General features: G+C 37.8%; 1 protein-coding gene across 1 annotated transcript; it reads right to left on the reverse strand.

Moving 5' to 3' along the window:
• Positions 1 to 4,733: 4,733 nt before the first annotated feature.
• LOC115978658 (pyruvate dehydrogenase E1 component subunit alpha, mitochondrial) lies at positions 4,734 to 13,028 on the reverse strand. Its single transcript, XM_031100493.1, has 8 exons — positions 12,177 to 13,028; positions 12,008 to 12,087; positions 10,028 to 10,105; positions 6,428 to 6,523; positions 6,258 to 6,329; positions 5,933 to 5,986; positions 5,711 to 5,776; positions 4,734 to 5,268 (listed from the first exon to the last, which is right to left on the reverse strand). The coding sequence occupies exons 1-8, from the start codon at positions 12,874 to 12,876 to the stop codon at positions 5,224 to 5,226; spliced, it is 1,191 nt and encodes a 396-aa protein (XP_030956353.1). The 5' UTR covers positions 12,877 to 13,028; the 3' UTR covers positions 4,734 to 5,223.
• Between the last annotated feature and the right edge of the window lie 5,487 nt (positions 13,029 to 18,515).

An 18,515-nucleotide genomic window follows, 5' to 3' on the forward strand; every position in this document is an offset into this window, starting at 1 on the left:
ATAAGAACCAGCAGAGGCCAATGGCAATAAACTTTTGTTCTTTTCTGAACAGGTCTTGTGAAAGTGGAACAAAATATACTAGTGGAGTCAGGTGAAAATAATTTAAAGTAATAAATTGGAATAGGGTGGAAGATTCCGAGACCGAGCACCAAGCAACTTGCAATAAATTAACAATGAAAAAGCGAAAAAAGTTTATTTCTTCTAGGGCCTCGTTTGGCAAGCTATTAATCTATTTTATAACCGAAAGTCTTTCAAAGTTCCAACAAGCTGAAACCCGATTCATCACCTCTGAAATATGCTCAAAAAATATATGTATATTATACAGTGTTCAGATTCACTGCACCCCAGTGCAAATATAAAATGAAACCGATCAGAATGTCTGTTTTAGTTTCAAGAATCCATGATAACATATAATTTGATAGTTAGGATTGGTCTTGAAAAAAAACCCTAGAGACACATCCAAACCAGCATTCAAATTTACAACAAGCTTATTTATCAATTTGTGGTTGATGTATCAAATCCAATTTGTCGCTAAGTATCGCCCATGGTTTTATGTAAAGTGTTAGTATTTTTTTTTTTTTAGTGTTTTTAATAGATATATTCATGATTCAAATAACTATAATTAAAAATAAAAAAAATTAGTAAGACAAAAATTTATACTAATTTTTTTTAGCTGTTTAAATGACATATTTATGATTTTTTTAGGGTAAATTCCTTTAATTAAGGTTTGAGTCAAGTTCAAGATAATTCGAAAATTACTAATTTGGCCCCTAAAACTTAGTTCCTAAAAACTGTTAAATTAGTTAGTCATTTTTCTCAATTATCTTAAGGACTAAGTTGATTTTAGAGACTAAATTGGTCAGTTTTGAAAAGTCTTACCTAATTCGCATTAGTTCAAATCTTAGCATATGTGAATGAAATTTACAATTTTTTAAAAAATTACATATTATGATTTATATATAATAAAATAGAAATGTTAGAGACACACATTTTTGCACAACTTTATATCATAACTCACCACATGACAAGTTATGGTTGGTTAGAGTGTGTTAGTGGGTCATGTGGGGACACACTTTAACCAATCACAACTCGCCATATAATAAATTATGACACAAAATTATATAAAAATGTGTGTCTCCAGTATTTCTCATAATAAAAAACAAAATTGATATTAAAAAAGTGTTTTTTTTTTTTTTTTTTTGAGGTAATAGAAAAAGTGTCAAAGTTTGTGTGTTTCCTGTCTTACTAAAAAATGTGATGCAGTTTAGGGTGAACAAATCCATAAAGTACTGCACGTGTGGGTTAAAAGTGCAGGTAATTTTGCATTTGAGTGTAAATTTTCAAGACATATATAGAATAAGGTCTGCAAATGCCATAAATAAATAAGATTAGGATGTTGTGTTGTGTGTCAGAGATTCGTAGGGCTTATTGGAAGGTGAGACGTCGGCAAAGTTAGTGTGTCAGTGTTGTGTATATATTGGGCATTGGCTTTGGCTGCTGCATTAATATTTCTGCAATGAAATGAAAAAATTGCATAGGATACTCTGACACTTATGCAAAACGCAGTAAACAAAGCACCAGAACCCATGTCATGCATGTATGGTGCAAGCTTGAGTCGGACGGTGCCTCTTGTCCACATGTGACTCTTTTTTTTTTTTGAATAACTCCAAGCTGTGTGTTAAAAACAAGTACGGAGTGATGTAAGGCCCACATTGCTGTCTATAACACATGGTCTATGGGGTTGGAATGTGGGGCCTACCCACTTATTTTGAGTCCTACAGGAAACATCGTAGACTAGACTAGACTAGAGAGAGTAGACCGTAGACCTAGAAAACAAAGATCAAATATAAGTCTATTTGTCTCTCATGTTCTTCTAGCACAAAATGCACAATGCACTTTCTCAGAACTTTCGTAACACTGCAATTACAGTCACAAGTATGAGAGTTGAGCTAATATAGTCCGGTTCAAGATTTAAAAAAAAAAAATTAACTAGTTTAATTTGTAGAACGATTGCTTATTTTTCTCTTATTGTTATTAGGGATTAAATTGGTCAGTTTTGAAAAGTAGATTTAGACTCATGCTAATAAGGGTCAAGAATTTTTCTAAATTGACCAATTAAGTCTCTAAAACGCTGCTCATTTTTCTCTAGTTGTTGCTCATTTTTCTCTTATGGTGGTTATCAGGTATCAAACTTGGTCAATTTTGAAAAATTTTAAACTTAACAAGCATTAGTTCAAACATTAAAAGTGTTATATCTACAATATTTTCGTAACAAATTTTAAACAACAAGTTACTACTTGCTGTTACAAGTGAATAGTGGATAAAAAAATAATTTCAATAATGAGTTTAAAGTAAAAGCTGTAACAATCTGCCATGATTTGTTATGAAAATTTGTGGATGTATTACTTCTTTTTATCTTTCATTTTCCTTATAATATAATGAGAATTAATTTGAGTCCTTTCTATTATATATTTATATAAGATAATTATAAAATAAATATGTAAAATGGAGTATAGCTCTAGAATTACTCTTCATCAAATTGTGGCAAAATGTGTATCTACATACTTTCTCTCTGGCTATTGCCTCAATTTGAGGACTTCAATTCGCCCGTGAAACAAGCGTGCTTCCTGTTGTTATTTTTGTTTTGTTTTGTTTTTCGACAAGTTACATGTGATCTTTGACACCGCTAAGCTTTTATACAACGCACCGAAAAGAGACCGTAAAGGCGCATGCTCGTTCATTTTTACTAAAAAAAAAGAATTAGGAATGAAATGCCCTACTATTGATTCCTAAAACTATTCGGTGAACGAAGTTCTTTGACACTTCTTTGACATCAGTATTACGTTGCTTTTACCAAATTGCATTACAATATTAAGTTCAAAAAGAAAAATAAATTTAGAGGTACAAATTTTTTCATAATTTGTGTTCTAGCGGTTGACAACGTAACATATTTGGATTAATACGTAAAAAAATTGTTGTTTGGTATTGGAGATAATTTTTTGTGATAGTAATATTATTTCAATCACTGATTGTCATTTCAGTAAATTATAATAAATATTGTAAAATTTTGCGTAAATTCTAATAATATATAGTTCTAGATTTTTCAAAACTGATCAATTTAGTTTTTAAAGCCAACTTAGTCCTTACAGTTTAGAAACATAACTGATTGACCTAACAACAAATAATAATTAATTAACTTAGTCCCTTTATGTATTTATCCCTCATTGCTCTTAAAAGAAAGGGTTCTACTCTTATGTGCTGGGTACAACAAATAAAGGTTATGAGTTTCAAGTGCATGTGAAGACAAAAAGATTGGGTTAACTCAGTTGTTTGGCTGGAAAGAAAAGGACACATACGCTTGATAAGCAACCTAACAACGATAAAGCATGTGCCAGAGATTCTCACATTACCTATTACTACATTGTAGCCTCTTGGCACTGAATATAAATGGAAATTTTCGGGTAAGCTGCTGGAGACAGAAAGAAAGCATTGGAACTGCAGGTCGCATGGGTTAGTGATAAGATTAAAAAAATTATCGCAACAGCATGTTGGGTTCCATAAAAAAAATAACTTAATAATTATTCACAATAGAATACTAATAGGTTTTTTATATCATAAAGAAGAGAATGAGAGGATGATGATGAACCAGCTAGAAGAGTACCAAGAAGAGAATCCAGGGCCTAGTTCCTCTAAAAGGTACAATTCACAGAAATAGAAAATGCTATAAAAATACCTTACCAAACTTGTTTTCAAAAACTGATTTCAAGGAATTATTCAAAAAAGAAAAAAAGAAAAATGCTAGGTCCACACTATTTTAACAACGAATTAAGTCTTGTGCCACATAAAGTGGCACAACAAATGCCACAACTCGCCCATGTGACAAATTGTGGTTGGTGGAGGGGTGTTTTCAACTCGCTCATGTGGCGAGTTATGATTAGTGGAGGAGTGGTGGTTGGTTCATGTGGGGACACCTCGCCACCAACCACAACTCGCTACATGGGCGAGTTGTGACATTTGTTGTGCCACTTTATGTAACACAAGACTTATTCTTTTACAACACATTTACATCAAATTTTAAGTGGTAGATTGTTATGAGCTGTTATTGTGGGTAAGAAAGTAATTTCAGTGGTCGATTCAAATTAAACATATAATGTACTTAGCACTCCTCTAGAAATAAACCTATTTTGAGAAAGAGAAATGTTATGTCCATAACATTTTTCACAACAAATCTTAAGTGATAGAGTATTATTGGTTGTTCTTGTTGAGGGCAAAAAAGTAATCTCAATGATAGGTTCAAATTTGAACCAATAACAACCGACCACCTATAATTTGTTGTAAAAATATTATAAACGTAACACTTCTATTTGAGATAACATCAAAATAATGTGTTTGAAAATATTTTTTGTATCTAATTTAGGAAAAACTAAACCATTAAAACATACTCCATTTTTTTTATGGGACCAATAAAACATACTAATTTAAGTTTTATTTGGTATGATATGAAAACAATTTCTAAAAGTTATTTTCAAACACAACCAAACTCCATCAGTCCATCCCAGTTTCTTATCAAACTGAAACTCATAGGGAAATAGGATGTCCTTGGCGATGTGCACAACGAAACACAATTTTCATATATAAAATCCACAATGCGTTCAAGCTTCCATTCTATAACACCACTTGTAAACACCACAAACACGTAGCATAAGAAGACAATACATGACCCCCAAAGAAAATAGATGACAAATGCCAATAGTTTTATTTATTTAAAAATGAGAATACAGCTTGTCCACTTGAAATTTAGGTAGCAGCAAGAAGACAATCCCACAACTTGAAACCACCCCCACAAAACTAATAAAAATAGAACCGAACGATGCCAACAATTAAAAGAAACAAGTGTAGTATCCAAAAAACAGAAGAAAAAAGAAACTAGTTGAACAGGAAAACTCCTTATCCTTCAATGCTTATATTTAGCTTTTCAGTACCGCAACAATATTCATACCAATCACAAAAATATCAGAATGTAGCCTCTCCAAAATATAAGGCAGAATGTAACAACGACTCCCGCCGCAGAGCTACAGAAGAATATTTTCCTATACAAAACACCAAGTGAAATTCAAACCTTTTATTCTTTTCCTAATTTAGCAGGTTTGATTTTTCTTGGGAGAGGAAGGGAGTGTTGAAGGGGCTTTTGCAATTTCCGCAATTTCCCACATGGATGTTAAATTATGGAAGCACAGCTCTGACTTCTTTCCTATCTGCTCCAAATGCCTGCAACCGAAATTCCTTTAAATCAACATCACACCAAGTAGAGAGACTGATCACTGTATAGCTTCATCCATTAGTTAAATGACCCAGCAGAAAAAGTTGTAAAGCAAGAAAATTCTCCTCCATTCCAAATAAGCAGTTAAGGTGATGACAAATCACTCATATGATCAAAAGGTTTATATCCTTATCAAGTGATACTTCATTGCATTTAGTGGGTGTTTTCAATATGCAGGATTTTCTTTAGTTATTTATATTTACTGGTAATTATACGGCACTAAATGGGTTTTTGAAGTTTGAACCCACAGCCTCACCCTCCACATTGGTCTTAAAAGGGAAGGTGCCTTTAGAGCTAGAACTCCTTGAAATATTCTGGGTTTTAAAATGGAATAAACCAATAAAAGACAATGGAGAATGAAGTATACATAAATGAAGAAAAAAACTGTACCTCAACTCCATAACCTTTTGCATACACATTAGTAAAGAGTTCATGAGGCTCAGGCATTGGACTTTCCTGGAAGCATTGGAAGAATAATAAAAAATACACCATCAGGAATTTGAACCATTCGAAGATGTTTCATAAGTTGCAAATATGCAAGCCATAAATAGGAACAAGAACAGCAAAATAGTTTCAAAACTAAAACTGCAAGTCTGCAATAGTGCTTCCTACCTTGGCTTGAGCAATGGCATCATCAACTAGTTTTCTCACTTCCTTCTCAGTATCCTGCAGAGGGGGCGAAAATGAAAATGCTGTTCAGTTCTGTTCCATCATTTTATATTCAAATTTCTGAACTCATTTTGAATGTGAAAGCCTACTTAAGACAACACTAGTCAAGATCAGTCCCCAACATCCTTATATGATGAAGAAGAGGGGAGCTAGAATTCAATAATTGTATCTAAATCCCTATCATAGAAATTTTCACACCAGACCAAATTTCAAAATATTAAATCCCAATCATGCAAATTTACTTAGGAATTCATGTGTCATTAATTACCTTTAGCTCCTTTTCAGTAGCTAGATCATGAGATAAGATCAGCTTTCTTATTCTTTCAATTGGATCACGCTCCTAGAATCACAGTGGCAAAAAGAAGTTTAGACTAATCCTTCTAAATGAAATTAACAGATGTATCCCATTGGGAAAAGGAGTATCAGTTATAAATCAACCTGTCTCACACCAGAAATCTCATCACGAGTACGGTAGGTGCTTCCAGGATCAGACATGGAATGACCATGGTACCTGTAAGTGTCCATTTCAAGAATCTGAACACCAGCATCAAGCGCAGATCAATTAATAAGTCCATAGAAGGATCTAAATATTGCAAAATGGAAACAATACCAGCAACTTTTACTTCTAGGCCACGTTTATTTTATGAACCATTATTTCATCAAATGCATACATCATTATATCACAAAGTGTAAGTAGAGTTATATTAAAGTTGGGACAATTATAGAACTTCATACAAGAAGCAGAATATAGTAATTTGATATATGACAAATGTAACCATATCTATTCTTATTGGTAGAAGGATCTAAAATGAAGCCCAGATCAAGACCTTAAATTTTTTCAAGATGCATCCAGCCCAACTAAAAAGTGTTCACTCCAACTCTTAATTACTCAACAAGTTGCAGTTCTTCTCCAATGCACATCCAGTTTATTGCTTGGATCAAACACCCCTAACTTGTTTCCAAAAGAATTATGCTTTCCCTTCCATGGTAAACCAAATATGCAAGAGCAACTCTTAAAACTAGAGGCAGCAAAACTTTTGGTTCTTGGGTGGGTAGGAGAATCAAGGATATTTTATGATGGTAGAATTCCTATTAAGTTAAAAGGGAAAATTTTATATAAGACTGCTATGAGATCAGCCTAACTATACTCTATGGTACTGAATGTTGGCTATTAACAAGCAACATGTTCATAGAATGAGTCACGAGTGTAGTTGAAATGATAGTGTTAAGATTGATCAAAAAGATACAAGGTTAAGAGATGAAATATGAATTTAAATTCATTTAAAAATAAAAGCGGCTCCTATTAATGAAAAGAGAGAGTTCCTTAGGCTTCTTTTGGGAGGAGGGAATGGAATGGAATGGAAAGGAATGAAAAGAATCATTTTAGAATATTCTTCCCTTTCCTTGTTTGAGAGTTTTAATGGAGGGAATGGAAAACTCATTCCCTTATTTGGGAGTTTAAGTAGGAGGGAATGGAATGAATAGGAGGGAACACTCATTCCTCTCTATTCTCTTAAAATCAAATTTTCATTCCCCTCGAAATTTGGAGGAATGGGAGGGAATAGAATTAAATTTAATGATTTTTTTTACTAAAACTCCCAAAATACCCCTGTATATTCAACTTTTTATTTTAAAATAGGGGTCTAATAATAATATTATCATAAAATGATTCCATTCCATTCCTTCCATGTTGCTCCCAAACAAGATTACTTACATTCCATTCATTTTCATTTCTTTCCATTCCGTTATTTTAAAACATCCAATCAAGATTACTTAATTCCATTCCATTCTTTTCTATTCTTTTCCCTTACTTAAATACATTCCATTCCCTTATAATCATTCCCTTCCATTCCCTTCCCTTCTCTTATGAACTCCCAAACGGAGCCTTAAAGTAGTTTGTTCATGAGCAAAGGAGTACAATTAATGTACCATTGAGAAAAAGTAATTTGATTCAAGGGAACAAAAGTGGTAAAGGAACCCCTACATTGGTAGAAATATTAAAAAGGTATAAGTTAATTTGAAAAGTCACAGAGAATATGATTTCATAAAGAATAGAATTGCAAAGAAAAACAAATGAGACCGACTCTGATTAATTTGTCAAAGATCCATAGCCATAAGGACCAAGGGTTTTTTTTTTTTTTTTTTTTAATTGCATATTTGCTTCTTGCTCAAATTATCCAATTGTTTTTATTTTTGGTAAGTCCAAATTATCCAATTAATTCATGAAATAAATTATCCCTAGCACAAACAATGACCGACTCTGATTAATTTGTCAAAGATCCATAGCCATAAGGACCAAGGGTTTTTTTTTTTTTTTTTAATTGCATATTTGCTTCTTGCTCAAATTATCCAATTGTTTTTATTTTTGGTAAGTCCAAATTATCCAATTAATTCATGAAATAAATTATCCCTAGCACAAACAATTGTCCTCACCTCCCTCCAAACCATTAATTAGGATCAAGTTGGAGATAATCAATAAAGCACACAACTTCAAGCAAATTCTGTTTCTAGATTTTTTTTTAGTTAAGAAAAATGTAGGGACAATCCTTTGCTCAGACTGCAAAAACTAGAGCAGCAGAGCAGTCATGACATCCCCCCAAATAGTTTTGGTAATGTGCGCCTATCGCACTATCATCATCATCATGATAGTGCGCCACGATAAACCTCTCCCGTGGAAATACCACGCTACCCCTTCCTCAAGAGGGAAGCGCTCGGCCTTAGGCGCTAACAATTACATTTCTAGATACTAAGCTCCTATTCTAGCAGCCAGATCCAAGCTACAAAAAAAAATTTGGAGGACCCACTAGAAGCCCTCCTACATGGGATACCCGTCATTGAGATTATCTAGCAGTATTTGTTTCCTCAGTTCATAAATTAAAATATGCAATTAAGAACAAAGTGAATCCATTAAGTCATAGACCGCCATATCTTGTGGTATAAGGTAAGAGCTAAGAAAATACTTCTTCTTTTTCCAGACTATATGATGCAGGACAAAGGGCGAGAAATAGAAAAAAGGGAAAAGAAAGAAGAAATAGGATAAATCCTAGGCTTCACCACCTAGAATTTGCCTAAAAACCCTAAGCTTTGCCACGTAAGAGTGCTTGGAATCACCACCAAGCATAGAGAAACATCTCTAATAAGAATTTCTATTCAAACTGCACAGCCCAAAACACTTCGTACGGCCCTGTTTTTAATAGCGCTTATAAAAAAGGAAAGTCAATCATGCAAAAATACATCCCACCAAATCCTCTGCAAATTTACATCCCATAATTAAGTCAAAATTCAAATGCGATGACCCAACATGGAAAATCAGAAATAATCCCTAAATAGGAAAAACATCTCGGTGTCCACATCACTATATAAATATAAACATGTATCCTGTTAAACTCAAACCAATGTATTACCCACAAATAAATATTCAAATTTGTTTGACCAATGAACTCTATCTCAAATTAAACCTCCTCTCATATATATATATATATATATATATATGTATATATATATATGTTTGTGTGTGTGTGTAAAAACTTTCATTAAACAAAGCCAATCCAAAATTAAACCTCCTCTCATTGTAAGAGATTATGAAGGATTAGGCCATGGGTTCAAGACGCACTATGTGCATGAATAATATCAATCTCTATATGTGTAAGTGTGTTTTGGATCAAGTAGAATAGCAAATAAGGGTTTGTGGTGACACATCCAAGAAGTTGGATCAAAAAAAAAAAAAAAAAATCTTGAACTTGGTTTTTTTGTCATATATACATAATACATATATGTACAAAAGAGCATCCAAAGGGTTTGCATTGCTCTGCTAATTACATATTTCACCTATTTAGATGTCAAGGATAGGAGCTGATCTAAAAATATAAAATGGCCCTAGATACAGTAACAGTGAAAAAAAATCATGCAGTTGGTGGTAATGATAATCAAAAGCATTTTTGAGTACTAACTACACAAAACAATCAAATTCCCATCAATAATTTTTTCCAAAAGGAATTTGGAAAACATAATTGCAAAACAGCCGAATAAATTACTCACAATGGGCCCATTCTTTAAAGCATGTTCCTTGGCAAATTTGCATGCCTGTTTCACAGCAAGGGCATCCATGCCATCTACCTGTTTACAAACATAAAAAAATACATGACAAACATTAGCAATATTATTAAAAAAAAAAAAAAAAAAAAACTGATAAGTTGTCGACAAAATACCCACATATCTCCAATTAGTCTTGCCTTATAACTATTTTTTAATGGAACATAACATGATCTATCCAGAAGGCCCTAATTCTAGTTGTACTCAAAGAATCCACTCCAAAATGACCAAATATTCACAATAAATATATAAAATATACTCGCATATGTAAACATACTACATAAAGTTCACCAAAAAACATGGATGTCTATCAGGAACTTTAATCCCTGCAGTCCTGCACTCACCACAGGGTGCACTAATAAATTTTAGATCAGCAGTCTCTCAAACAATATAATTCTTCGAATGTTAATCCTCTAGAAATGGTATAACATATCCAAATACCAGTTGAAATAAGCTGTTGCGTACAACTCAAAGTGAAAACTTTGCAGACCACAAGTTTGCAACATGTCATGAGAGAGAAAGTAACCTCTCCAATCAGGTGCAATGCTCCTCGAACACCACACTTTTGAGGGGAGGAAAAAGCAACTCCACCCAGGGGGAGGGAGTGATTAAAGAATAATAATACAAGTTACATGAGGAATACCTTTTTTATATAATAGAAGCATACCAGCATTTTAATGGTTTTTTAATATAATCAGCGGCAACAATCCTTTTTTTTTTTTTTAATGGTCAATGTATTGAGCAGAATTTGCACTCACAACCTCACACTTCATCAATTCTTATGGCAAATGGAAGTGCCATTTGAGGCTAAGCCTATTGGCATGACTATCAAGATGAGAATCGTAAAAGACTTCCATTATCCAAGTTGCATACGGTATCTTAAAGCTGAACATGCACTAGTGGGCGGTCCATCTTTCAAAGTTAAAGCAGCTTAACCATATCTGAAACCCACCGACATTCACAATTTACGACAATTCACAAGTCCCATTCATAGGCAGACCTCAAAAACTTGGACAAAAAAGGATGATAACACTTGCATCCTTAAATATGTCCTACCTAAATATTCAATAAATTTGGCTCCAGGCAGAGCAGTAGAGTAGCGATGTACCAAAACAATGGTACAATATTGATCAAAAGAATTAATGAATTACAAAGACTTGCTCGGCTTCTAACAGATTACTCAAAAACATAACTTTTTTTAATCTATCAATTACCAAACCAATGACTCATAAACTCTAAAGCTACACAATCATAATTCAATAGCCATCCACAAAATAGTTGACTGATAAACTTTTAAGCTTCACACTCATAATTCAAACACCCTCATTATAGCATAAATTTCATTTCTAGAAACAGCCCACAAAATGGTTGACTAATAGACTTTTAAGGTTCAAACACCCATATGGCCATATCATAACTTTCATTTCTAAAAACAGCCCACAAAATAGTTGACTAATAAACTTTTAAGCTTCATACTCATAATTCAAACACCCATATCACAACATACATTTCTAGAAACAGCCCACAAAATAAAAACTACCAACAAACTTGTTAGTATTATATATATCAGAATATTCCTACCAAGAGGCTCGTAGCTCATCTGGCACCTCCTGGCGTTTCCAACAAAAACATCTAGCGTTCAAATCCCCCACTTCCATTGTAACTATCAAATTATATTCCTATAAACAAGTAGACCATGGTTTAGCAATACCATTTGTAACAAAGTTCTATATAGCAAAGATATAGCCACTTGGGGCTTACTGCTATGGAGGTAGACCGTCAAGCCGATCCACCTTTAATTCTCTTCCTTCTACTTTTCTCTCTTCTCCCTATATTATTCCATTTCCATCTATCTATTTTATAAAAACTAAGCAGAATCTACAAAATTTAACAATCCAGTAAAAATTAACATGAGTTAAAAGTCACCTTCAATCCAGGAACATAGTCTCCACGCTTGTAATAAGATGGACTCTTCGCTGCTCTCCACTCCGCAGTTCCCATACCATCTTCAAAAACCAAACAAATCCAAATCACACAAAACCAATAAAGTCAAAATCTCAAATTCAATTTTAACCTAAAATCCACAACTCCTTACAGTGATTATTCTCGCAGACCAAAATCGCAGGCAGATCCCAAAGCGCAGAGATATTCAAAGCCTCAAACAACTGTCCCTGATTGGCAGCACCGTCACCGTACAAAGCAAACGTAACTGTTCCATCCTTCTTGTATTTCTGTGCAAAAGCCAATCCACAACCTAACGGAATCTGAGCTCCGACGATTCCATGTCCGCCGTAAAACCCCGAGTCCTTCTTGTAAAAATGCATAGATCCTCCTTTTCCTTTGGAGCAACCGTGTATGCGGCCCATGAGCTCGGAGAAAACCTCCAACAAAGTACCACCGCGGCCGAGAAAAGTACAGTGATCGCGATAAGCGGTGATGATGCTATCTTTCTTCGTAATCGCGGATTCCATGCCGACGGCGACGGCCTCTTGGCCGTCGTATAGGTGGCAAAACCCGCGGATCAGTTTGGCCTTGTAGAGCGAGTCGGCGGCGATCTCCATGCGGCGCATAGTCGCCATGTCGCGGAAGAAGGAGAGGAGCTCCGACGGCGTGGTATCGACGGAGCGCGACGGCGATTCGCATTTGTGGGAGGTGAAGGGAACGGAGGTCTCGATCGTGAGGGTTCTGGTGTCGTCGGTCGAGAGTTGGCGGCGGAGATTTGGGGAGACGAAGGCGGAGATAGGGCGGAGGAGATTGGAGCGCGAGGTTGAAGAGGCTACGTGTGCTAAGGCCATCTCGATCGTTTTGGATGATCGCACTGGCCCTGTGAAGAGAGAGAGCAAGAGAGAGAGAGTGAAGAGGTGAAATGAAATGAGTACGGAACTTGGTCCTGCTTGGTAGGCTACTGAAAGTCTGAAATGCTTGGGGGTCTTTTCTCTCGCTTTTTATTTTAATTTTTTTCCGATTAAAAACAAAACAAAAATGGTTGCTCTTTTTTTTTTTTTTTTTTAATTCAGATATTTAAAATTAAAACACCAATTAGGTTGAACTAATTCAATGCTTGATACGGGTTTGGTAACTATATATATATAAGCACCAAATCTTCCTTAACAAAAAAATTCCTAACCTAAATTTAGGCAAGGTTCACCCTAACATAAAAAGACAAAGAGTTATGAATTATATTGACAAAAAAATTTGGTGACTCTCTTACTCACTCTAGGTTTGTAGCTATAAGTTAGGGCAAAACTAATGCTTCCTTCAGCCTTGTTGCATATAACTAAAATATTGACTTTCTTTAATCCGTAAAATATTTTCTTGCTAGGAAGTTGGCATCAAGGGTAAGCAAAAATGTGGTGCGCGTGGCGGGGTAGGTGAGGTGTTTTAGGTTTTAATTTTTGTTTGGCTGCGGCACAAACTCCCAACGGTCTTTTCACCCAGTAGATCCATCCAAAAGGGTGGGTCAGATCAGATCTACGAGATACGTAATAGTAAATAGTATCTTCTATCTTGTGCAGTACTACAGTTTCCATCCATTGCGACTGGTGTCCTCATTGTATGGGTTCATCATTTCAACGTACATGGTCCTCACTTGTTATTATGAGACATCTGTTAAATCAGAACACCAAACCTTCTTTTCTTTTCTTTTTTTGATTTTTTTTTTCCTATTATAAACTTAGTACATTGTCAATAGAAAAAAAAAAAAAAAATTGTAAATCCATGTAAAAATAACAAAAATTTCACTATAATTTGACACATAAGATAATTGTGTCAAAAATTGTGATAATTTATGTAATATTAGAATGATTTTTTTTTTAATGTTTCCCTTCAAAAGATAAAGATTTTACTCCAAATTCAATACGATAAAATAGCAACTAATGCCTAAGAGCATCCGTAGTAGCTCTCTTAAATATGTTAAATGCTATAATATTTGGCATTTGGCACACCAAACACTAAAAACAAAGTTTTATCAAATGTGTTAAATGTGCCAAACTTTTGCAACATGTTACAGTACCGTCTTAAATATGGGACGATACGGACAACAATTGCAAAATATATATTGTTATTTTATTTCTGCTTTCTCTCTCCTCATCACAAATATCTCTCTCTCTCTCTGTCTTCTCTATTCGTCTTCCACAGCACGCCAATCACCAAAGGCCATCACTCGACTCTGCCAACCATCTGTCTTCTCTATTCCGCTTTGGTTTTTTTTTTTTTCCCACGTTTTTTGGCTATGGTTTGATGGGTGTGGTTTGATAGGTGGGTTGGGTAATGGGTGGGTTCAAATGGGCAGATCGGTGGTGGGTGGGTGGGTTTGGGTTATGGGTTATGGCGGTGGGTGGGTTGAGATGGTGATGAGTGGATCAATGGTGGTGGGTGGGCCGGCTAGTGATGGGCGAATCAGTGGTGGCGTCGATCTCTGTTCTAATTTGTTTTTGTTTTTGTTTTTCTATTTTGGTGGTTGTGATTTGATGGTGGATTCGATGGCGATTGTGGGTTTTTTTTTTCCTGGTGATTGTGGCTATAAGAACCAAGTATAAGACTTCTGGGCCTTAGATCACTTGGGCTCACAATTTATTTGTAGTGGGCTTGAGGATTTCCTACTATGGGTCGTTCTCGGCAGAGAGACTCAAAGCAACACTCAGTTGATACTCTTTTACTTCACTGTTTTCTCTCAATTTTTCTGAACCCCTCATTCTCCCAACTTTCTTCTATTTATAGCCAAGGTTAGTGGGGGGATTATGATTACAGTCACCGTTAGTGCTACTAAAGGTCCAATATTATATGGTTAAAGTGGATGTTTAGGTGAGAGGGCGGTGCAGCATTTATAATCTTGGAACTTGATTCCATCTTGACCGATTATGTTCGGCAACTCAGTTTCCCGTGCATATCACATTTTCCCGGGCACGGCTCATATACTTAACCGGGAACGGTTAACCGATCACCTCTTGGAATTCAGTACCCTAAACTTGTTTGTACACTAAGGCAGTTTCAAGAAGGGCGCAGGGTAACTGGACCTTTCTGCTGGGCCTGTGCCCAAGGCCGGTATGGGCCTGAGCCCGGGGCTTGCATGGGCCTGGGATCTCGGTGCCGTACAATAGCCCCCCCTTGATTCATACTCGGTTACCGAGAAGAATCAAGGAGCTGTCTGGGCCTTTTGACCCCGGGAGTCTTATAGCCTGGGACTTATGACTGTGACTTCTCATTAATACTCATTTCAAAAGACGCGCCGTTTCGCGGCGCCAGACGCAGTCGTCATTATTACCTGACGGTTCGTGAACCGAAGCGGCGCGCGAATTGGTTACGTCTGGCATTCGCTGGGTCGCTCGTAAATCGTGCCCATTTATTGCTTGATTAAGCGTTTCTTCTTCCCCTATTTCTTTTTGGCTCTATAAATAGTCCCCCTTTGAACATCATTTCATTTTTCCTTCGCCTTAGATTTCTTTGTGCTTACTCTCTACCGACCACATTTCTGTGCGCTTACTCGCTTGCCCAGTGTTCTTTTCCTCCTTAGAACCCAAAGTAAGTTTTTCTTCCTCTTCCTGTTCCTTCAGCGTTATTTCTTTAAGTTCCCTTTTGTAGTTTTAGGCGTTGTAGATGGATTACTCTTACCTTTTAGAATCCCCGGCTGCTTTGGCCACCTTTAGGAGTAAATTTAATATTCCCGATGACGTGGATGTGGCTTACTGCCATGAGAGTGATATTGAACTCCACCGTGGGCGGGGTACAGCCTTCTTTCCTTTAATGTCAATTTTAGAAGGTGGGGTTAGGTTCCCCGTGGATCCCCTCTTGATAAACACACTTACTTACTACGGCCTGTGTCCTGACCAGCTTCCCCCCAACTTTTACCGGGTAGTTAGCTGCGTCAGTAAGTTGAACCACACCTTTAACTTACAGTTAAACCACCATGACATTAACCAAATGTACAGCCTCTGTGGAAACAAATCCTCCAACTATTACTTAAAGACAAGAGATACCCGGGTACGGCTGATATCATGCCTGCCCGATTCGAATAGGAACTCCGCCGGGGAGTTCGTTCGGGTGAGCGGCAACTAGTTTGCCAGGGACATCCCTTGCCCCCTTTCAAAGCGTGAAGTGGGTTCGTACCATCCCCTTGCTATAATCGCTTTCCTTCACTCCTCATTTTCTTCTTTTTGAAGTAAATTTTTATTCTTAGAGACTAATGCAATACTTGCTTTTTTGCAGACGGCAAAGTGTTTGTTCAGGACATCAGAGCCGTCCACGCGAAGGACTTGAACTTCATCCTCCGTTCCGAGATATACGTGCATTGGGACGGACAACTCTGGGCTTCGCACTTGATCGTCGGAGTAGAGCCAGTTTACTCTACCTGGCAGCCCTTCAAGCAAGCACTATTAGTTGATAGCCCCCTGCTATTATACATAGACGTCCGGTACGTAAACTTTCTGCCGCCGACACTTACCACCGGGGAGGCAAGGGAATTTGGTCGTCAGTTCACTTGCTCGGACGAACTAGCTCCCTTGCGAGACAAGTCCGCGGAACGGGTATCTCGGCGCCTCAGAGAGAGAGCCCACGAACCCATACAGCAAGAAGACTAAGTACAACAGCAGCCCATTCTCGAAAATCTAGCCACCGAGCCTTAACAACAAGTGAAGGTCATGACGATAGACCGGTTCGTGCCCGGTGCCCGGCAATCCAATCAGCCCCCACCTTCTCAGGGTCGGGGTCCAGTGCCTCAGCCTCCACCCTCTTCGCAGGCCGGACGGGCCCGTAAGAAACAGAAAGTTACCGATCAACCCTCTACGGGCCCGGGTGATGCCGCCGTCCAGACTCTTCCCCGACCAACAGGAGGAATCGTTATCCGTGAGTCGCCAACCGAAACTGGCACGGGGGTCGCGTCCTCCTCTCAAGTGGCTCCAGCGTGGAAGCCAAAGTTCCTGTTGGACGGCAAGCCATTGCCCTCAACCGCCTGTGTTCGGATGTGGGAGAAGGGCGAGGGCGGTCGTATTGCCCAAACTTTGGCTGAAGCTTTTCTTCTTCCTGAGGACGTGCATGCCTTTGAGGAGGGATCCGAAGAGTCTGTGGGGCGCCGGTTAGAGTGACACGCCATTGCGGTAATTCTTTTGTCTATCTATTCCTTCATACAGATTTCCTTTTGCTTCTTTTCTAACCTTTGTGCTTGCTAGGCTGCTCAAATGGCTCACATTGTGGCTGCCCGGGCACGGGATCTTGCCGAGGAGAACAAGCGCGAGAAGCAGGCGCGGGAGTCAGCGGTGAAATCGGCTAAGGAAAAGCTGAAAGCTGCTAAGTCTGCTGAGAAAAAGGCTGCTGCTGCGGAGAAAAACCGGGCATTAGCCGAAAAGAGGTATGTGGAGCTCCTGACCAAGCAGAATGAGACGGAGGTCAAGTTAGCCGAAGCCATCAGCCTTAACACTTCCAACGCCGAGGAGATAGCCGACCTCAGGGCAGGCTTGGCGGCCGCGGAGCAAAAGTGGTACGACGTAGGTTTCGCTGATGCCGAAAATTCTGCAGAGCCGGTGGTGGCTCGTGCTCGGAATATGGGTTTTTAGGCCGGGTGGTTTGCCGCTCTCCAAGCAATGGGAGTTCCCGAGGATTCGCATCTAAGAGACCCCGGCCAAATTCCATTTCCGAGCCCTGTTCCTGCCGTCCAGGATGCCCCGGATGCTATTGACGAGGGGGAGACGGCCAGTATGAGGGAGTTGGTTGAACAAATTGATGCTCACGCTGAGCCTGAGGAAATGGAAGCCACCGCATCCCCACTGTGCAGGAGCTTCTCGGTGAGGACCCGCCTTTCCCCCTGACCGTCCAGCAGGAAGTGACCCCGCCGACCCAACCTCCCAGCTGATTTTACTTTTATTTACTATCTTTGTTCTTAATTTGTTGGTTTTATTTGCCTACGTCACCAGGATGTGGTGACTGAACAATTTCCTTTATTTGTTTAATTGGTAGACCGTTTTCTTTTTCCGTTTCAATCTGTTGAATGAATTTATATTTATTTGTATGTTTTGCTTGAATCATGCCAGTGCTATGGCCGCTTAATGAAATGATACCCCCAAACCCTGTTGTGCGGTGCTTTGGGTAATTTGAGGGCACTAATGGACTTAGCATTTGTAACAAGGGTTAGGTTTTCATCATGCTTTAGTTTAACCGAGGATCAGGCTTTCGTCCTTAGAGCATTTACTTGTAAGGTTTTCACATGTTCGGCGATTTTGATCGAGCCGAGGGTCAGGTTTCTGTCCTTAGAGATTTATTTATAAGGTTTCCACCTGCTCGGCGATTGTGATCGAGCCGAGGATCAGGTTTCTATCCTTAGAGATTTATTTGTAAGGTTTCCACCTGCTCGGCGATTGTGATCGAGCCGAGGATCAGGTTTCTGTCCTTAGAGATTTATCTGTAAGGTTTCCACCTGCTCGACGATTGTGATCAAGCCGAGGAT

The sequence above is a fragment of the Quercus lobata genome, chromosome 3 (genome assembly GCF_001633185.2).
Source record: "Quercus lobata isolate SW786 chromosome 3, ValleyOak3.0 Primary Assembly, whole genome shotgun sequence".
NCBI classification, from domain to species: domain Eukaryota; kingdom Viridiplantae; phylum Streptophyta; class Magnoliopsida; order Fagales; family Fagaceae; genus Quercus; species Quercus lobata.